The 19,659-nt window shown below is 39.1% G+C and overlaps 1 protein-coding gene across 1 annotated transcript in view; it reads left to right on the top strand.

Annotated features, from left to right (window-relative positions):
* LOC134801056 (uncharacterized) overlaps positions 1–19,659 on the top strand; it is a 101,608-nt gene that overhangs the window by 37,435 nt on the left and 44,514 nt on the right. The window contains exon 2 of the mRNA XM_063773584.1: positions 12,034–12,216. Coding sequence (XP_063629654.1) covers positions 12,037–12,216 — 180 coding nt within the window. The 5' untranslated portion in view covers positions 12,034–12,036. The remainder of the gene's footprint in view (positions 1–12,033; positions 12,217–19,659) is intronic.

Genomic DNA, 19,659 nt, shown 5'->3' with positions numbered 1-19,659 from the left:
TCGGGGACGGAAGGAGACTGCGCTGGGGCCTGCAACTCAGGCTCCTGGACTTCGTCAACAGGTGCCTGCGTCGTCACGCAAGTGTCCATGGGCTCGGCAGGTGCCTCAGCTGCGCCATCTATGGCGACAGTGCTGCTAGGGGGCGGTTGTTCCCTGAATTTGCCCCGTGACCCCTCAAACTTCACGTACACCGAACCCAGCATAAAGCCGAGCCGGCGTCCGCGGTTCACAAGGGGCTGCACGACTGTCTCCGGCACACTGACCACAGCGAACGTCTCCGTTCCCTGCACCTCTCGCCGGTTGAGCAGCCAGCGGTCTATTTCCGCCCACGGGTTCTGGTAGCGGAGGGCTCGGCCTACTTCGCCAAAGTCCTCCCAGACACCCGGGAACAGGATGCCGCAGCGTACTCGCTTGGGTACCTCGCTCTGGCGCTTGACTACCACCTTCTCCCCCTCATCGAGGGTGATGGTAGCCACACTGCGCTTGAGCCATGCTAGCGTAGCCTGGTTCTCGCACCACAATCTGAGGGAGCCATTCGCCCATACGGGCTTGCCCCTGAAGAGTGGGCCTGCGGGAAGGCTTGAGGTGGGCTGTCTAGCTTCCTGCGAGAGCAGGGCTAGCAGCTGCCTCTGGACCTCATCCGATTGTTGCGAGGTCAGGTGTCCCGAGGTGGCAGTAGTTACCGCCACCAGCAGGTCAGCCTTTGCCGCCTCTGCATAATCGGCATGGGGGGTTTCACCAGGCGGTCCAGTCCTCTGCCTCTTAGGCTCTCCTCTTGGAGATATTGTCTCATCCAGTCGGGCCCTCTTGGCAGAAGACCGGGCACCCTGGTTACTTTCCTTCTTGGCCCTGGTCCCCTTCGCCCTCTTTTCCTGGGGAGGGGCACGGTTCGCTGCTGGTGGACCAGCTGCAGCCTGCGCCTGACCCTTCCCAGAGACGCTCTGTTGAGGCGCCGGGGCGGTGTTGAGAGCTGCTAGTCTCTCTCTGCGCTTCTTGTTCAGCTTATGCGGCTTAGCCGCAGCTGTAACAGGGGGAGGCGGGGGCACGGGAGTTTCCACCCGTTTATTGGGCTTCCACCTCCGCGCCTTCCTGGACACCTGGACGGTCCAGCCCGCCTCCAGCTGAGCAGAGACGGGGTCCAGCGCTGGTTCCATCACTGGGGTCTGCTCCGTGGCAGGGGGTTTCCCTCCTGTCGGAACAGTGCCCGTGGATGTCCCCGGTGTTGGCAGTAGGGCTTGGGTACGCTGTGGTACCGAACCTACTGGTTTGGGCGTCCACGTAGCAGGTTTGCGTGCCTTTGGTTTCCCGGCGGCTCTAATCCCTGCTGCGGGCTGCCCCTTCCGAGGCGGTGCTGTCGAGACAGCGCCACCACGGGGTGTGTTGTGTCTGGTTTGTGGGGGTACTGTCGAGACAGCTCCCATTTGGTGTGTGTAGCGTGTCGGTACTGTCGGGACAGCGCCGTGTGTAGTGGTGCTTGGCAGGGTTGTTTGTGCCCCCCTGTAAGCACGTGATGAGGAGGGAGGAACTATCGGGACAGCTCCGTCTCCTCGTGTAGTGTTGTGTTGGGTGGAGGTTCCGGGTACAGCCGAGACTGCGCCGTTTCCCTCCGGTGTTGGGGCGCCTTCCGGTTTCCCTTCCGGCACCCGCGGGGTTTGGGATCTTGTAATTTCCATTTTTTTGAAATGTAAGAATTTCACCTCTCGAGCTTCCCACCCTCCATGGAGCCCGCACCTTTGGGGATGTCACTTTGGACACCAGGAATACCCAAGAGGTATAGGTGTGTAGAGGTGAGACTCATGCGCGACATCGGGAGCTGCAGACACGTGGCTGAGAGAGACGATCCTATCTCTCCCAGTGGTTCCACGCGCCCTTGCCCCGTCAGCATGGCCGAGCCCCTGGCATCCTCCCAGAGAACGCCCCTCCCCACACCTCGCCTGCGGACCGTACCACCTCGACCGTACGGGACGCGTGTCCAATACCCTGCAGTGGCTAGTTGCAGGGCCACCGTTTCGCCGGAAATTCGGACCAAAAAGGGCATATTGGCCCACAGGGGATAACTAACCCCGACCCCCTGCAGGCCTCGGCCCCCAGGACTCCTGCATCCCCGCTTACGGCGCTCTACTGCGCAGGACTTACGCAGGCAGGTGAGTATAGTCCGCTTAAGTCACCTACACCTTAAGCGGAACCGGGAGGTCCGTATAACATAGCTAGCAATCTGATCGAAATCATATTGCTAGCCATGCCATTCGGGCTCTCCAGAGTGTGTCATAACCCGCTTGGGTTTTCAGGTCCTCACGGGTTATGACTGAGGTCCGTATAGCATAGCTAGCAATTTGATCGAAATCATATTGCTAGCCATGCCTTACAGGACTCTCCAGAGTTTGTCGTACTCCGTTCGGGTTTTCAGGTCCTCACGGGTTACGACGTCGCCTTCATACTCAGCTACTGGTGGTCCGGGGCAGATGGAATGTGCGACGCCCGACCGACCACCAGCATTACCAGGGTGTACGACCCACCCCATGAGTGGGATGGGTTCGGCCATGGCCTGCGGCGGCAGAGCCATGGCCGACGGGGACGTGTATGATAGACTTGAGGGAGTAGGCGTTGTAAACCCAGCGTCGCACACCTGAACTACGTACCTACCCCCCCCTACACCCCGTACGGAACCCTAAAAAAGGGTAATTATATTTTAAAAATAGCCGGTCAAAGTAATAGAGTCTAGGCAAACTTTGCGCCTTCTTGAAAACAATAATTGGGAGTGTCATTAATTATAAGCATAATAATTTCATAGAAGTTGGACATTAATGATGACATTAACACACTTTGTTATTGCTTGGTTTGACTCTATGACCCCAAAATATTAGTTAAATTTCAGCACAATGCCTGTCCAAAGTCCTTAAGCCAAAGTTCTCCTTAGAACTTGGCACTCAAGTTTAATTCATAATGAATGAATAGCGCAAGGAAACTCGCCTTATTTTACCACACAACAAGCCTTATTGAGCTTACTATGGGACTAGGTCGATCTGTGTAAAATTGTCCTATAATATTTATTTATTTTAACTCGGGTTAGTCGTTGTGTACCGACTGGGTCTAATTTAACATGTACTCAAGACATGATCTTGGAGCATTCCATGAAATTGTCTACCGCTTGTCCCGTACAAACGCGAATTTTCTGAAGATTTGCAGGTTTCCTCTTATATGACAAATGGTCAAAAATATGCACAGAAAAATAATCGCCTGCTTTAAATGCCGAAAAAAAAAGTCCCAACACAGGAAATAAAATGCGTTTGCACGGGACAGCCCGTGGAATGCTCCTCTTTTGGAAAAAAATTTAATGAGCTAGGTAGGTCATAAGGGTACAGACCTAAACACTTCTCCTTCAACCTAGCGTTTTCCCGGCCTAGCGCCAGGGTCCGCTTTCCTGCTCAATCGTACGTGACGTTTTACTTACAAAATTACTGTCTCGATGTGTGTGTGTGTGTGTGTGTGTGTGTGTGTGTGTGTGTGTGTGTGTGTGTGTGTGTGTGTGTGTGTGTGTGTGTGTGTGTGTGTGTGTGTGTGTGTGTGTGTGTGTGTGTGTGTCTAAATACCTACAAGCACTTTTATGTATTTTTTGAAGTCAATTATTACACTAGAAATCTATATATTTTGTAAAAATTGACCAACCAGAGAAATGCAGCAGAACGCGTGTTCATGTAAAGTCCTTAAGCCAAAGTTCTCCCTAGAACTTGCGCACTCAAGTTTAATTCATAATTAATGAATAGCGCAAGGAAACTTGCCTTAACTCGGGTTTAACACAAGTTCTGGGCCAAATTTAACATGTGTTTATTATGGCTCATGGCATGACCTTTTGGTTAATTTTGTAAAGAGCGAGGTCAATGGAGATTTTCCGCATTTTGTTGATGTTTACCTTAGTCCCTTGCCACAAAGCCCCATGGTTTAATTTTGGGCGTTTACATGAAGTTATGTTTATAGCAATCAAAAGTAAAATTGGCATCGCCAAATTACTTGTAAATATTTGCGAAAAGAATATGAAATAGGAAGAGTTCTGGTTTTTAGGGTTCCGTATCCAAAGGGTAAAAACGGGACCCTATTACTAAGACTCCGCTGTCCGCCTGTCAACAACAAATTCTAAAAACAAAATAAAATAAATATTTAAGTGGGGCTTCCATACAACAAACGTGATTTTATGTCGTTTTTTTGCGTAAATGGTACGGAACCCTTCGTGCGCGAGTCCGACTCGCACTTGGCCGGTTTTTTTAATATTATATATATAATTAGCTGCTGATACTTTACAAGAAATCTTAACTTCGTTATAAAAGTAAGTCTTTTTGTAAATAAAAAAGATTTCTGCAAACTTCGTCGTCTTGGGAATCATCTGGGTGCGTAGAGAAGATGTCAATCGTTCACGCTCCGTAGAGTAGTAAAGTTATCTCTCTCTATCACTCTTCCATCTTAGTGCGACAGAGACAGTTGCGTTTCGTTCGCTACCGAGAGTTAACGAATGGCATTTTGTCTACGCACCCTCGTCGGCGATCTTATTTTATGGTTGATTAGTCGTCTGATTAATTGCTAATTAAAGTTGGTTTTTGTGGAGATTGGCTAATAAAACATTAAGAAGCTATAATTTAGTTTTAAAAGTTAATCTATTGATGTTCATTATTTAACTTAACATCATTTTTAAGTAGCTATTTCGGTACTAGTTAGATAGATACGTAGATTTTATAGTTTAGTTCTTATTTAGTTTTAGTCTTATTTATTTTATTGTAGAAATAGTCTGATTAAGCGATTTAATGATCAATGTCAAAACTATTGCATCAATTTTTTTTTTTTAATCATTTATTTACATACAATATATATACAGTGGTACTACTAAACTAAATTATTAACTAGCTTAAATCTAAAATAGGCCCTCGAGGCATTGTACCAAGGATGCTGGCGGCATTTCCTCGCTGTATTCCTTGCATCAATTATGTAGGTAATAGGTAAATAAATGATATGGTACTTATTTTTAGGCACGTATTTAACCGGTCAACTAATTAATCGAATTTGGGTAGTTTATAAAAATAGAGATGGGTACTAAAATTAATAGTTTGGCACCAAAAACGGAGCCTTAAAATATATCAATATGAGTTGTATTTTAATGCCGTACAGCTTTTTATTATTTTTAGGCAGGTATCAAGTATTTATTTGGCAACTGAATTATTATATTGGAGACCGTTTATGAAGCACATTTTAAAAAGAAAACGGCTATCTATTAATTGAATTTTGAAGGTCCATTAAAATATTTTGTTTGGTCATTACACGGTCAACCTAACACGCTCCTCCTCACTTTGCTCGTCGTCGCACCTATCTGTTGACTCTAGCAGAACACAGTGGTAACTATTGAAATTAGTAATTAAAAATTTAAAGATCTAACGGTATAATGGTATATAATGGCCACTAGGCGTTTCATGATTAGAAATTTCGACTTTAAGTATACTAACCATTACGTATTGGTAAATTAATTTGAGGTGTTTTGTGTAAAAAGTGACCAATATTCATTAAATTTGACTGATTTCGTGTTAAAATACTACCTAGCTGAAACGACATGCTCAGTTATGACTATAGTTGATTACTTAGGTGTGAACAACTAGATGACTAAATTTTATGATCGCTTTACAATATTAGTTGCCAATTTATTATTTTAGTCGCCAACCTATCACTTTAAGTTCCCTATAATTTTTTTGGGTGTCTTGATTTTGCTGCCAGTTCTTTTAATAATATGATGCTTATATTTGAGGCTAATATATATTTTTTGGCGCTAAAATATTAATGCACAGCCAAATTATATTACTATATGCCCAATGAAAGTTCCTGTTTAATATTTTAGTCGCCCAGTTAATAATAAGCCTTATGTTTACTGCAAACGTAATTGGCCACCCTGTAGAATGTTACTGATTGACGGTCTCCTAGCCTAGCAGGAGGTCCCGGGTTCGAATCGTAGTAAGGGCATTTATGTATTTATGCGTTTAACATAAATATTTGTTCCTGAGTATGAGTGTACCTTTTAATCAGCCTATATACGTTCCACTGCTGGGCATAGGCCTCCTCTCACGCGCGAGAGGGCTTGGGCTATAGTCCCCACTCTAGCCCAATGCGGATTGGGAACTTCACACCTTTGAAATTCTCCGCAGATGTATGCAGGTTTTCTGACGATGTTTGGCGTTATAAATAATCGCGTTACTGGCCTGAATTAGCTATGAATCGTTTGTATTTATCTGTCATTTTGATTTACGTATTTGTAAGAAAGGGATAAAACATAACATAACTAAATCAGGCCCGTAAAGTTTTATGAATAAGGGGGTTATACATGTAGTATGCATATATTTTTGTATCTAGAATCTCAAATCTAACAAGCTATTAATCGCTCTCGACCTTTTGACTCCGCTTTTGAAACAAAAACACTCATTCAATGCACCCGTGTTCTCGGTAGTCCCTCTCTAACTACACTATAAAGAAAGGGAGGCAGAAACGAGAAAACAACATGTAGTAGACCGGTACCTAGACAACAACGAGGGCAGGTCAAGAGCCCTCGACGCTCGCGGCGCTGTTTTTAAATATTTTCGCAACATTTTAAACACGTATTAACAAGAACTTTAAAGAACAGTAACTACAATTATAGCGATGCTGTGGGATGTAAGGAGATTGGTATACTAATTCTACTCTTAAGTATGTGAATGGTACTTAATTTCCGTATTGGGCTAGCGTGAGGACTATAGCCCAACAGCGCGAGTGCAACTGTTATTTTAAACGTCAAACTTCAATGAAATTATGACATATATAATAACACTTGCACTGCGTCTCCTATCAAAGTCGTTGCAGACTTTTCTTGGTCTAACTCTAATAATATTAACGTATTAGTCCTTACTAATACCTAACTACCTACTTATTACCAGCATAATTTGTATAAGCCATTAAGCACACATTAGTCGCTTATCGAAAGAAGACAAACTGTCGCGTCGCTCTATAGTTCGTTTTTTTTAGCATTAGAAAGAACTTGAAAGAAGGTAAGCGATCTTGACATGTCTTTTAATTGAAAAACGCTTTTTAAAAATCAGTAACTATTACTTATGAAAGCAGAACAATATAAATGATCGTATTAGATTCATAATTGTTACATATTTGCCGTAACTTATTTTTAAAATGTGTTTTTCAATTAAAAGACACATCAAGATTGTTTACCTTATTTCTAATGCTAAAAAAAACTAACTGTAGTCTGTTAACACGCGATAAGTCCGTCGACAGCGAGAAATGGCCCGGCTGAAGATAAATCGCGATCAATGGCGTATTACTGGACGATATAGGTGCTTACTGTGGCTTCGATAGTGTAAAGCTGGCTCCACACCGCACGTAAAAATAGTTACAATTTAAGCCATTCCCCTTCCTCTGTCTCTTTTTTCGATTTTTATTAGATGTAAAAGTTAGGAGTTTTCAAAAATATGTATGTAATTTGTTATCGCAACTCCTATAATAATCATCTTAACCTATAACAGTCTAACGTAACTCAAACGTAAAGGCATAGCTATGGTTAATATTATGCATCTAAATGTATAAAAGTATTTCCATAATGTCAATTTTCACTAAGGCAAATGTTGTCGACCGTCTACTAGGTATACCCTCTTAAAATAACTGCTCATTGCAAAGGATAATGTCAACCATATTCTGTCGGGTGCTAATCTACGGCAAAATTCCAAAATCATATTATTTGGTATTAATATAATATTCATCGTCATCATCATCATATCAGCCAGGGGACGTCCACTGCTGGACATAGGCCTCCCCCAAAGAGTGCCACAATGACCGGTCTTGCGCCACCCGCATCCAACGGACTCCTGCGACCTTAACCAGGTCGTCAGTCCACCTTGGGTCTACCCACGGTGCGCTGGTAATTAATATAATATTATAAATATTATTTCAATTAATTTCACGTTATATTGCTTCTCGCCGAATGTTGTCCTCGCCATATGGAGTAAATGGGATATAATTCCGCGAGCGCATCGGTGTGGGTGACGCACTGCGTCGGTAGTAAACACGTTTCTCATCGGCGGTATGAGTTTAGAGAGATGAGCAACAGTATCCCGGCGAGTAACAAGAGTTTAGTATCTTCTAAAACTTTTTATTTAAGGCCGCTATAAAAAGAAACTAATTTAACTCATTTTTTTGAAGTCTCAAGTGGATATGTCTGTGATACTACAAATTTTAGACGAATACTGTAAGAATTCTGCTTACCAGAAACGTAAAAATTCATAATTTTTACCCGACTGCGTCAGAAGGAGGATACTATTTTTAGGGAGGGTATGTATGTATGGGGCTAAGAGAGGCCAAGGACGCCCTAGAGATCGCTGGGTCAAAGATATTAAAAAAACTGCCGGAGAAAACTGGATACAGAAAGCCCATTCAAGATCAACTTGGAAACTGTTGGAGTAGGCCTTCACCCGTCAGGGGCCTTAATTACCATTAATATATTACAATTTTATATTCATTATGTACTAGTTAAGTAATTAAGGATGAAAATAAAGGCTTAATTATTATTATTAATTATTATGTATGTATGTCCATTTATTTGGCACGCCCTACAGCCTGGGTTTTAGACATAATGAAGTGTCGTTGAATTCGTCAGAATTGTGGCAGTGATATTAAGCTATATAAATTTTGAAATTGACGCCTGCAATACTTACCATGATTATTATTATATATTAAATAAAAGCTAGTGAAAAGACTATTTCAAAAATACATGTGAGTAATAGGTACCTACTAAAAAGTCTGAAATAAAATTATTGTTAAATATAAAAACAAAAACCCGACTGTATATAAAATGATATAAAAAGGGAAAAACAAGAATCATAATACCTAAATTCGACTGTATATTTAAATTTGTTAAACTAAATACTTTAAGCACTGGCACTTTAAGGTTGCTCACGTTAGACCGGGCCGGGGCCGGGCCGTAGCTTCCGGAGCTTTGTTTTCTATGGAAAGCACCACGTGATCACCGATCAGCCGTCATAGAAAATGACACGTCGGACGCCTCGGCTCCTTCCTAGACTCGACATCGGTAAAAGTCGTTCATCAAAATTCAACTCCGTATCATTAGACGGTAACAAAATACTTTGTAAGCGTCATAAGCTTTTGTATACAATACACTCGTAATACATTTTACGAGCTGTAAACCGGATTTATCTAATGGCAGGAATTTGTATCGTAAAGCGTTTTAGAGGCTGCCAAATTGTTTTCATTTCAGTGAGGAAAGTTTGCTGGTGAAGAGTTTTACAAGCTGGTTTGGTGTACCTAACTGGGCATCAATTTTATGCGCCGATGTGTTGTGATTGTTTTTGTAAATATTCGGAAATGAAAGCTGATTTATGGTTTATCGCCATGGATAAGACAAGATTGTATCTCACAATCTCACAAACTTTTAACTTGTTTTTTATCTCAGGTACTAAATTGATTAATCCCTTATTACTAAACTGATTTGTCACTTATTACGAAATTAATACAAAAGCAGCATAATTATGTGGTAAATTGGCCAATCGAAATAACTTTCTTTTTGGTACCAAAGTTAAGATAACTTTAGATTAATTACATCATATATTTTAGTTTTATTCGTATATAATAACTGAAGCCATCCATTGAACGTGCCACGACATCATATAAAATGTATGAAAGTGTAGAAGCAATCGCAGATAATAATATCTTCTACGAATGGTGAGAACCTGACTTAAGAACTATATGGTGATCATCGTTGGAGGTTCTGACATAATTAATCTTATAATTTTATTATGTTATGCCATTCGGCTTGTCTAAACTTGCTATTTTGTTTGGCATAACTTTTTTTTAGTTTTGTTAGGTATGCTACACATTTTTTGTACTTGCTCGGACCAGTATAAATAATGTTTCCAATCGAATTTATCACGTCATTTCGTTACAATCTTGTTTCCAACAACATTTCACCACTCAAAGCCTGATTGAGTACCTCAACGTACGCATCTAAATTTGACAAAGTCCTTCAAAGTTCACTCTATAGCTTCTCAATAAATTCTCCTGTAGCTCAAGAACCTTTTCAAACTCGACGCATTAAAACCCCCAGCCTCAATCACTTTCATTACCAAACTTTGGCGCAGCTCCAACTCAATATCCAGCCAATTTTAGACTTTAGCCTACTTTTTTTAGAGCTCTTTACGGTTCGTCACGTTTTTTAAAACAATCGAACGCTCGCAAAGTGATTGCTTTGAAACAGCTGTTCAGATCTTTTGTGTTGCCGACGCAATCAATGATCCGTTAGGTGGATCAATGTTAGTTACGCGAATGGGTTTTGGATGTGTAAATTGATTAAATGAGTCTTGTTTTGATCGTGATTCGCGCATAGGACTTTTAGGAATAAACTATGACGCGAACATTTATCAGTTTTGACTCTTTGTGAAACTTTTAGCCCGACTCATGTAAAATCATACATATACCTATTTAAATATACCGGGTGTGGCCTGTAATACGAGCAAAAAAAAACTGTAGGCTGTACTCCTCATACTGACCAACATTTGTTCAGCAACTTTTAAAAATAACTTGTGGTTGATTTTTTTTTTTTTTTTTTTTTGTTAGCCTGGTTAAGTGTCCCACTGCTGGGCAAAGGCCTCCCCTCGCTCCCTCCACTCAACCCTGTCTTTTGTATTTTTCCGCCAATCCAGACAAAATACGTCCAAGTCGTCCCGCCATCTCCTTTTCGGTCTGCCTGCACTCCGGCTAGCACCATCTATGGTGTTCCGTGGGTCCCACTCCGTAACCATTTTGGCCCACCTTTCAGGGTGCATGCGGCAGACATGTCCAGCCCAGTCCCACTTAAGCTTAGCGGTCTTGACACCTACATCTACAACTCTAGTTCTGAAGCGCAGTTCCGTGTTTCTGATTCTATCAGTCCTGCGAACACCCAGTATACTGCGCTCCATCGCTCGCTGGCAAACCTTGAGTTTGGACTTCAAAGCCTCAGTCAATGACCATGTCTGAGCACCATAGGTTAGGATAGGCAGGATACACATGTCGATGAGTTTGCGCTTGAGACACAGGGGAAGGTCACCCTTCAATAGCGCCTTCATGGACCAGAAGCTCTTCCAGGCGTTATCGATACGTCTATTGACTTCTATGGTTTGCCTGTTTTCGAAGGAAGCTATCTGGCCCAAGTAAATGTACTCATCAACATACTGTATATCCTGCCCATCTACCGTGACCCTATACTTTAAAGTTTATTCTAAGACGCAATGTATTGCGAATTTTGTTTTGTGTAAGGCGTGACAAGGAACGTCAATCACAATGATATGGCGTGGCGATGGCGTCCATTGAATATAATATTTATTTTGTATGAAAAATAGGGAGTCTAAATACTTCATAATTTTTTAATGTTGTTGAACAAAAGTGTCACCGTTTGAAGAGTACAATCTATGTTTTAATTATTTGCTCATGTTACAGGCCACACCCGGCATGTGTCATAAAACTTTAGATAGAAAGTTTTATACTTTGAATAGTTGTAAAGGGGCCCACTGATTAACAGTCCGCCGGACGGTATCGGCCTATCAGTTGTTAGGGACTGTCAAAATTTTGTTCTAACTGACAGGCCGATACCGTCCGGCGGACTGTTAATCAGTGGGCCCCTTAAAGCACAAGTTAAGCAACGCTTTGAGCAGAAAATTGGGGCTTATGTAAAGTAAATGATGACATATTTTTTACTGTAGGGGATACCAAAATGAATTTGAAGACAGTGTAAAGGATTACATACACACACATAGGCTAAAAAAATGGATTAACGCAAATTCAACAAGGTATTTTCATTTTTATTAATGTATTTGTTTTATTAAGTCTTATCATTTAATAAAGTTTTTAATATCTTTACGTGTCTTTACTTTCCCTAAGTGTTTATCTTGTCCCATAGTTTTTCTTACCCCACATAACCTTAATTACATGTCTGTCTGTTTCATAATAAAATACACAACTTATATTTTGTTTCAGAAAATGTCGAGCACAACGCGACTGGCGACGGCGGCGCTGCTCCTAGTGCTCGTGTCGGCGTGCGCGGCGCTGAAGTGCTGGCAATGCGGGCAATACAGCGACGGCGTCGGCTCCATAACGCCGTGCGCTAATCGCAGCGCGGCGCGCTTAGACAACTGCCCGAAAAACGCCAGATACTGTATCGTAAGTAGTTTTAAAATTATAGTTTAGCAAGTTAGGAAACGATTTTAGTGTCCATCAAAATATGTCATAAAAACCATCTTTCAGACATCTTTACTAAAGAAAACACTTTGGTTATATCATTAAAAATGACAAAGCTGCTTCGCGCATATAGTTAAGAGTGCCAGAGCTAGCACTATTGCTTGGACACCAAGTGTGTCAAGCGTAACGCAGGCGACGACGGCGCTGCTCTTAGCGCTCGTGTCGGCATGCAATACAGAAGGCCTACCGCGAACCACGTTCGCATCTCGTTCACACTTACGTACGAATTTACAAGTGCGATAGAGAGGCAACACGTCGAACGTGGTTCGCGGTAGGCCTTCAGCGACGGCGTCGACAGTATCACGCCGTGCGCGAACCGCAGCGATAAAAAAAAGACAATAGCTATGGGTTTTCGAAATTTTACAACGACAAACAAGAGCATATTTTAAATTACAAGAAAACATTATATATACAATAACGTCTCCCACATCCGATTTCTCATAACTGTGTTCAAACCCTCTGCGTCATGCTTTGGACAACGTTTTATTCACATTCCATAACTGTTTTATTGCCGTTAATTTTAATTATTTCGGCATATTAGCTTGTTATCTATATCATGCCATCATTCACAATTGCTAACTGACTAAAAAATTTCATGAAATCTGCAAGTGATTGATATTTAGAGAAAATTGTTTATGTGTCATATTTTGGTAAAATGTATGCAATGACGTTTTTAACTGGTTTTAGGCTCTCGCGGAAAAACGACTAAACGTTTCCAACCCTAGAATATCCCCAAGACTTAAATCAATCGAAGAATTTTGGCAAATATTATATACTCTGATATTGCGATAGTAGGCAAAAATATTATAGAATAAAATAAATTTTACCGTGTAATTACAAAACGATCAGTCAGAGAGTACTTGGTAGTTTGTCCAAAGTGAAAAGCAAACGGTCAGAAGCATGTTACGTAAACTAACACAAGGGAGGCCAATTACTTCATTCTTGAAATTGGTTCTAATGTTGGATATTGCATAGTTCTTCAATATAACATCTAGAAATCCACGGCCATTGTCTTTTTGTTTTTATGTCCGAAAACAAAAATTCTCATTACTTTAAGCCAACCCATTATAACTTAATAATTAATTTTTGGTGTCTATCTCGATATTATTATCTTAGTCGCTATTAATTAGAAAATAAATACTATTATGAAAAGCACAACCTTTTAGGTGCTAAAACCCTAAGAAAGAATCATAAAAACGCTGGTTGGCTTCTGCTTATTCGCTGCTCAAAAGCGTTTTATGTACTTACCTAAGTACTATTATACAAAAATTCAATAAAAAGTTGACAGGATTAATCATTATTATCTAAGTTAAATTTAATTAACTTAAAAACTATCTTTTCAACATTTACCTTACTATTACCAATTTCAAATATAATTATTGAATGCATGTAAGTATACCCAAACACCTCACACATTCAAGAGCTTTAGGTAAATAAGTTTTTACCTATAGGTCCCTATTTATTACACCTACTTATATGGACGTTGTTATCCCAGTTGTGGAAGCAATCTCCAACCCCCTTTTCTTGCCAAAAAACTTTTACTTAACCAACAAATCAATATTAATCTAGGTTACATACAGGGTGCACATTTCAAATGGTCAAAATAGAAATAACAATTAGTGCAGCCGTATTCGAACAATGAGATACTTTACTTACGTCAAATACTAGATATTGAAAGGATATGGATTGGATATGTCAGTGTCAAACAAGTGTCAAAATTGACGTTTCTTTCAACAAAAGCGTCACTTTTGACACTTGTTTGACACTGACATATCCGTAATCCATATCGTTTCAATATCTAGTATTTGACGTATCTCATTGTTCGAATACGGCTGTTGGTTCCTTGATTTGTAGAGGTCACGAACCCTCATGGCTGAGTTATTTCGAAAATTTTCCATGAATTGTATAACGTCAGTATCGCGTAACACATATCCGGTAATGGAACCCAAGTCAATTTTATTAAAATTACCGGAAGTAACGACTTCCGGTTATTTCCGGTGTATTCCGGAAATTGATAGTAGGGGTGGGCTGTAAAATTGATTTTGCCGTGGAACTATATATACAGGATGATTCAGGAGACGTGAGCGTGAGCAGGACTAACACTGCGCATTTCGTAAATTATAAGCAATTGTTTCGTATCAGTATTAGTGAGGTTAACGTTAATTTTCTAGTCGTGGTGAAAACAAAACTTATTAATTGATTTACGATTAATTAATTTATTTTGCATGGTCACCCTACAATTAGAATACTAAACTACCGATATTCTGTGTCAAATTGAATGTCATCACGGTCTGGTTACTTTTGAAAACTCGTATCTCACTCAAGTTTGACAGTTTATTTTCTTCGTAATCAAAATGCTGTCATTACGGTAAAAGAGGTTTTATGTTTATTAATTAGGTCCTGTAGGGCGACCATGATTGTAGAGAATTAAAGTTGCCCTCACCAAAATGTTAAAAAATAGGAAAAAGTGTGGTTGTTTCACCTAAATACGACGGTGATCGATCAATTATCAGTTACTGAGTGTGCAGGATTAGTCCTGCTCACGTTTCATGAATCACCCTGTATATTGTATAGTATATCCGAGTCGTTTTAGTTACAGAAAAGTATAAATGGATAACGATTGCTGAAAGGTTATTATTTATAAATTCTGTGACGTTTTCCTGTCATAATTTTACGCCATGTTTTTTTTAAGACGTTAGATAAAATAATAATGATACATACAATAATGTTTGTTCGGTGTATCAAGTAATGTTCTTTTCACCACACCAGCTCGGAAAGGCTTACTTTGCACTTCAAAAACTAATAGCAAAGTTGCATTTTATTCCCATGTGAGGAAAAGTAATCAAATGCAAATTTTGAGTTGTTTTTTTATGTTTGCTGGTAGAATTGACTTTTAAATGATGATTTTGGATGATAAATATTTAATAACATTCATTTGGATTTGATTTGGTTTGATTTTGTTTGATATTTTACATTTAATATTTGCTTCGGGTTGGTGTGGTGAAAAATTTTGTGTTTCACTCGGGGGCAAATTTTGTTTAACCCTCGTGCTTTGAAACCCTCGCAACGCTCAAGATTCGCTACGCTCGTGGTTCAATTTTGGAATCTTTCGCTTGCTCCGGTATCAATATTAGCACGAGCGGTTAAACAACAACTTTGCCCCCTTGTAAAACAAATAACTATTTACAACCAACGAGTAATCACTACCAACCAACTTGGACCAACGTACTATGAACGTCTACCTGCAAAATTGCGAACTGAACCATCTGACGAAACATTTGAACGCCAATTGAGACTCTTTTTATTGGATAATCCATTATATTCTGTAAATGAATATATGGAAATGACATGTAACACAATAAACTGAATGTAATTAATTTTTCTTTGACCTATATTTCATTTTTATTTTTATTTGACGATGATTATGACATATCCATGCTTACTGTATTGACATTGTTTTTACATTTTATATTATTTGACATTGTTAAAAAATTTAGTTAATTAATTGATTGCTTATAATAGTTATAATGGTTTTTAAATTGTGTACTTATTGCTTGACATTTGTATAATTATAATCAATTCTTATTTTCCTACTTGACGATCATAATATAAATTCGTATAGATTAGTGTAAAATAATTTATATTGTAATTTCATATTATGAAATAAATAAATCTAAATCTAAATCTAAATCTATGATACCTTAATAACATATAGGTATCAAGGTATCATATAAGGAACCTATATAGGTACTTAAGCGCTTCGCATACCTAATTTAATTCAGTAACTAACTACGGAGACGCAGCAATACGTTAGACGTACTACGTATAGCAACGTCCGTCCCTGTCGTTAATTACTGAATGAAGTAAGGTGTGTGAAGCGTTTTATATGATACTTTGATACAGACCTATCAAAAATCGTGACATTTCACGAAACTTCACGCCGAACGCGCCTTGCGTACTCAATGGCTTTTATTTTGGCTTCCATTTATACCCATTTACTAGCTCATCCTGTATAAGAAGCCACTTTCGAAAGCCGTAAAAATGGACTCCACACACAGACAATCGCCGGCCGATCTGATGAAATATGACACAGCTTAGGAAACGATCACCTTCGCACCATCAATCTTTCTCAATACCTTGGGGAGGCTGTTTCAAACTGCCAATGATCGAATCCGAACGGTGAAGGTGTTGGGAGTTTAATTCTATGGTTATAGAAGAGTTATTACAAATTATTAATGTTAATAATGAAAGGAAAATAGAGAAATTCACCAACTTACTTACCTAATGTTTTACGCAACCGTATCTTTACTGCGCTGCAGACCCTATCCCTATGCTCAAGAATTTAAAGTAAATACAAATCAATCTTAGTCTCTTTACGTTAGCTCAATTCAAAATATAGCCTCAGTAAGAGGCTCAGCGTACCATATCGGAATTAAGCCTTCTAAAGGGTTCCAGCAGCCCGGCACGTAAGTTAAAGATTTATGTGACTACATGTACTTAGCACATAACATCACATCAATATGTGACGTGAGCTGAACGGGAATACGTGGATGTCCATTTGGGTCGTCAATCAATATGAAAAAACCATTTAAGAATATATGTGCCATTCTCAACCAAAAGGGTACTAGTTGTCGGTTGTCAAACAGGCGCTATTTCCATTCACATAGCTTCAATTTGAAATCAACCTTATCAACCACCGAATATGTGGTACCTTTAGGTTGAAAACGTTATATAATATGTTTAAAAGTGTTCCGTGTGAGAATCGTACTTCGTAGAACGATATGTAGTTATTTCATTTTAGTTTTAACTAAACGCCTTATCACTACTAACCTTAGTTTGGGACCAATACCGATACCTAACCCAAAAATTTACTCAGGAAGGCCTCACAATGTCAAGTATCTAAAAGAAATATCTCCAGAAGGCGATCGAGAAATACCTCTGTCAAGAGGAAAGTAACAAGAAGAAGTTTATGGTGTATTCGGCTTTATAACCTTAACCTTAACTCGAAAGTTTCCATAATATTGGTCATCCACCTTTTAAATTCTTTTGGCATTTTTTCTAACCATTACCTAATACCATTAGAACTATTGTATTGTATTTTGTGTCTATTTAAGAACTGAGACACCTCAACAAATATATCTAATACCTTTAAACGAGCAATTCTTGTTTATTTATTTATTTATAATTATGTTTATTTATATGAATATATTTTGGGGATCTCGGAAACGGCTCTAACGATTTCGATGAAATTTGCTATATGGGGGTTTACGGGGGCGATTAATTGATCTAGCTAGGTCTTACCTCTGGGAAAACGCGCATTTTTGAGTTTTTATATGTTTTCCGAGCAAAGCTCGGTCTTCCAGATATTTAAAAATAAAATATTATCCTTTTCTATAATTTGCAAACTATTTTAAGTAGACATCTATCGTTTAACAACTACTTTTTCCAAACACGCGATCAACATGCTTATCCGTCCACCATTTTGCGTCGTTCTCAAAATGGCCGCCTTGTCAAATGGACGGTGAGCGATTAAGATTTGTCTTTGTGATATCCCCCGTTCGAAGGCTTAGGCCGTTTAGATCGCGTTGACAGATGTTTTGTGTGTCAGTAGAAGATATCAAGTTTGGAAACATATTCCTTTGTCGTTGGCATTGAGATATTGCGATAGACACTATATAGTGCCTAGTTACTTACTTTCATGATGTTTTATACTTAACTCTTAATAATAATAAAAAAGAGTCTTCTCCAGTCTGCAGACTGGAGAAGACTCTCAAAAAACCGCGAGGAGTGGCGTCGCCTGGAGGAGGCCTATGTCAAGGACAGCCTGACAAAGAAAAATAAACAAAAGAAAAGAGTAGAAACATAAATAAATAAAATAAAACATAGATAAATACCTGTATAGTGTAAGAAAATGTAAAAATGTATATGTCAGGAATAAAGGCTATTTCAATTCAATTCAAATAATAAAAAAAAACAACGGGTTGCATTCCGGGAGTGCCGGCAGAAGTGAAAACTCAATGACATTGTAACAGTTTTTCGATCAGGTCACGTGTCCGTCTTACGAATCTTACGGCCACGTGACCTGTCGCGAGTTTAACATTTTTCCCCCATCACAAAAAGTGCACAGCTGTGCTAAAGAAGTTTTCACTTCAAAAAATATTAATATCGTTAAAGTACACAGACTAGACGCCGATTTTACCGAAGTTTTTAACCCACACGTCAAATTAGCAGGCGTGGTGCTTCCTCAAGCTGAAAAAAAACAATCTTCTAATAGCCTAGCCTAGCCTAGGTAATCTGTCGGGTCGTTGAATAGAAGCCCTGCACCAGTTTGTCAATGGATGAACCTTTGCTGGGTTATAATATTAATAAAATAAAATTATTATTATAAATAAATTGACATTATTATTATTATATAAGAATTGACATTATTAGTGGTATTGTATCGCTTAGTGTTAGTATGACTCACGACAGCTTAAATTCGATTATTAATATTTGACATCATTGCTTTATATAAACAAGTATAGCATTTATAATTCTTATTTTATTATTATTTATTGTGACATTGAATTTTAAATTATTGCATGAAATGTTTTTATATTACTTTGACTATTGCTAAAAACTTAATGTATGGAATGTTATTTAATTTATCTTTTGTTGACTTTTACAATGTTACTATTATTAGACTTTTGTTTTTCTTATACACGCTAATTATACGGTAAATATATTATAATGAAATGTTTAATAGGTATTAGCTAGTAAGTTAAATGTTGTGTGCCCTAACAGGGTGTCATGAATTGGCCAACTTAACTGTAACATCTTATTATGTAATTTATGTTCATGACTATGCAATAAATGAAATGAAATGAAATGAAAATAATACATATATTTAGAATACCTGCCAAATCCTACACCGGATCAGACGACGCAACTTTACTTTGTGTTGTTAAAGTATTTTTCATTCTTTGTAATAGTGTCGCAGTATAATTAATTTGAATTATAATAAATAAATAATAGTTTTAAGCCTTTTAAGCTTTTTAAGCCTTAAACCAATTAAATAACGTACTGAAGTCTACGCAATCAAAATATGTGTTCATATAATTCTGACTCAATCCTCATACTATAATCGAAACTATTAAGCATTAAAATAATATGTAATATTCTCCACAGCATATCGCGTATTCTCGTCAGTATCCATTTGGTATTAGACTAAAGTCAATTGCTTGCAACAAACCATACACTGAACCAGCCAAAGTGTTCATGAAATTTGTCATAAACCCGTACTGTGTCCACTTTGCGCCGTCTCCGGAAATTGCCCGCTGCCGAATAACGGATACAAGCGCTGAGTGTTTACTTTGGTGTCGTTCC

Source organism: Cydia splendana, chromosome 21 (genome assembly GCF_910591565.1).
Source record: "Cydia splendana chromosome 21, ilCydSple1.2, whole genome shotgun sequence".
NCBI classification, from domain to species: Eukaryota; Metazoa; Arthropoda; class Insecta; order Lepidoptera; family Tortricidae; genus Cydia; species Cydia splendana.
This window is presented reverse-complemented; position numbering and strand designations above follow the sequence as displayed.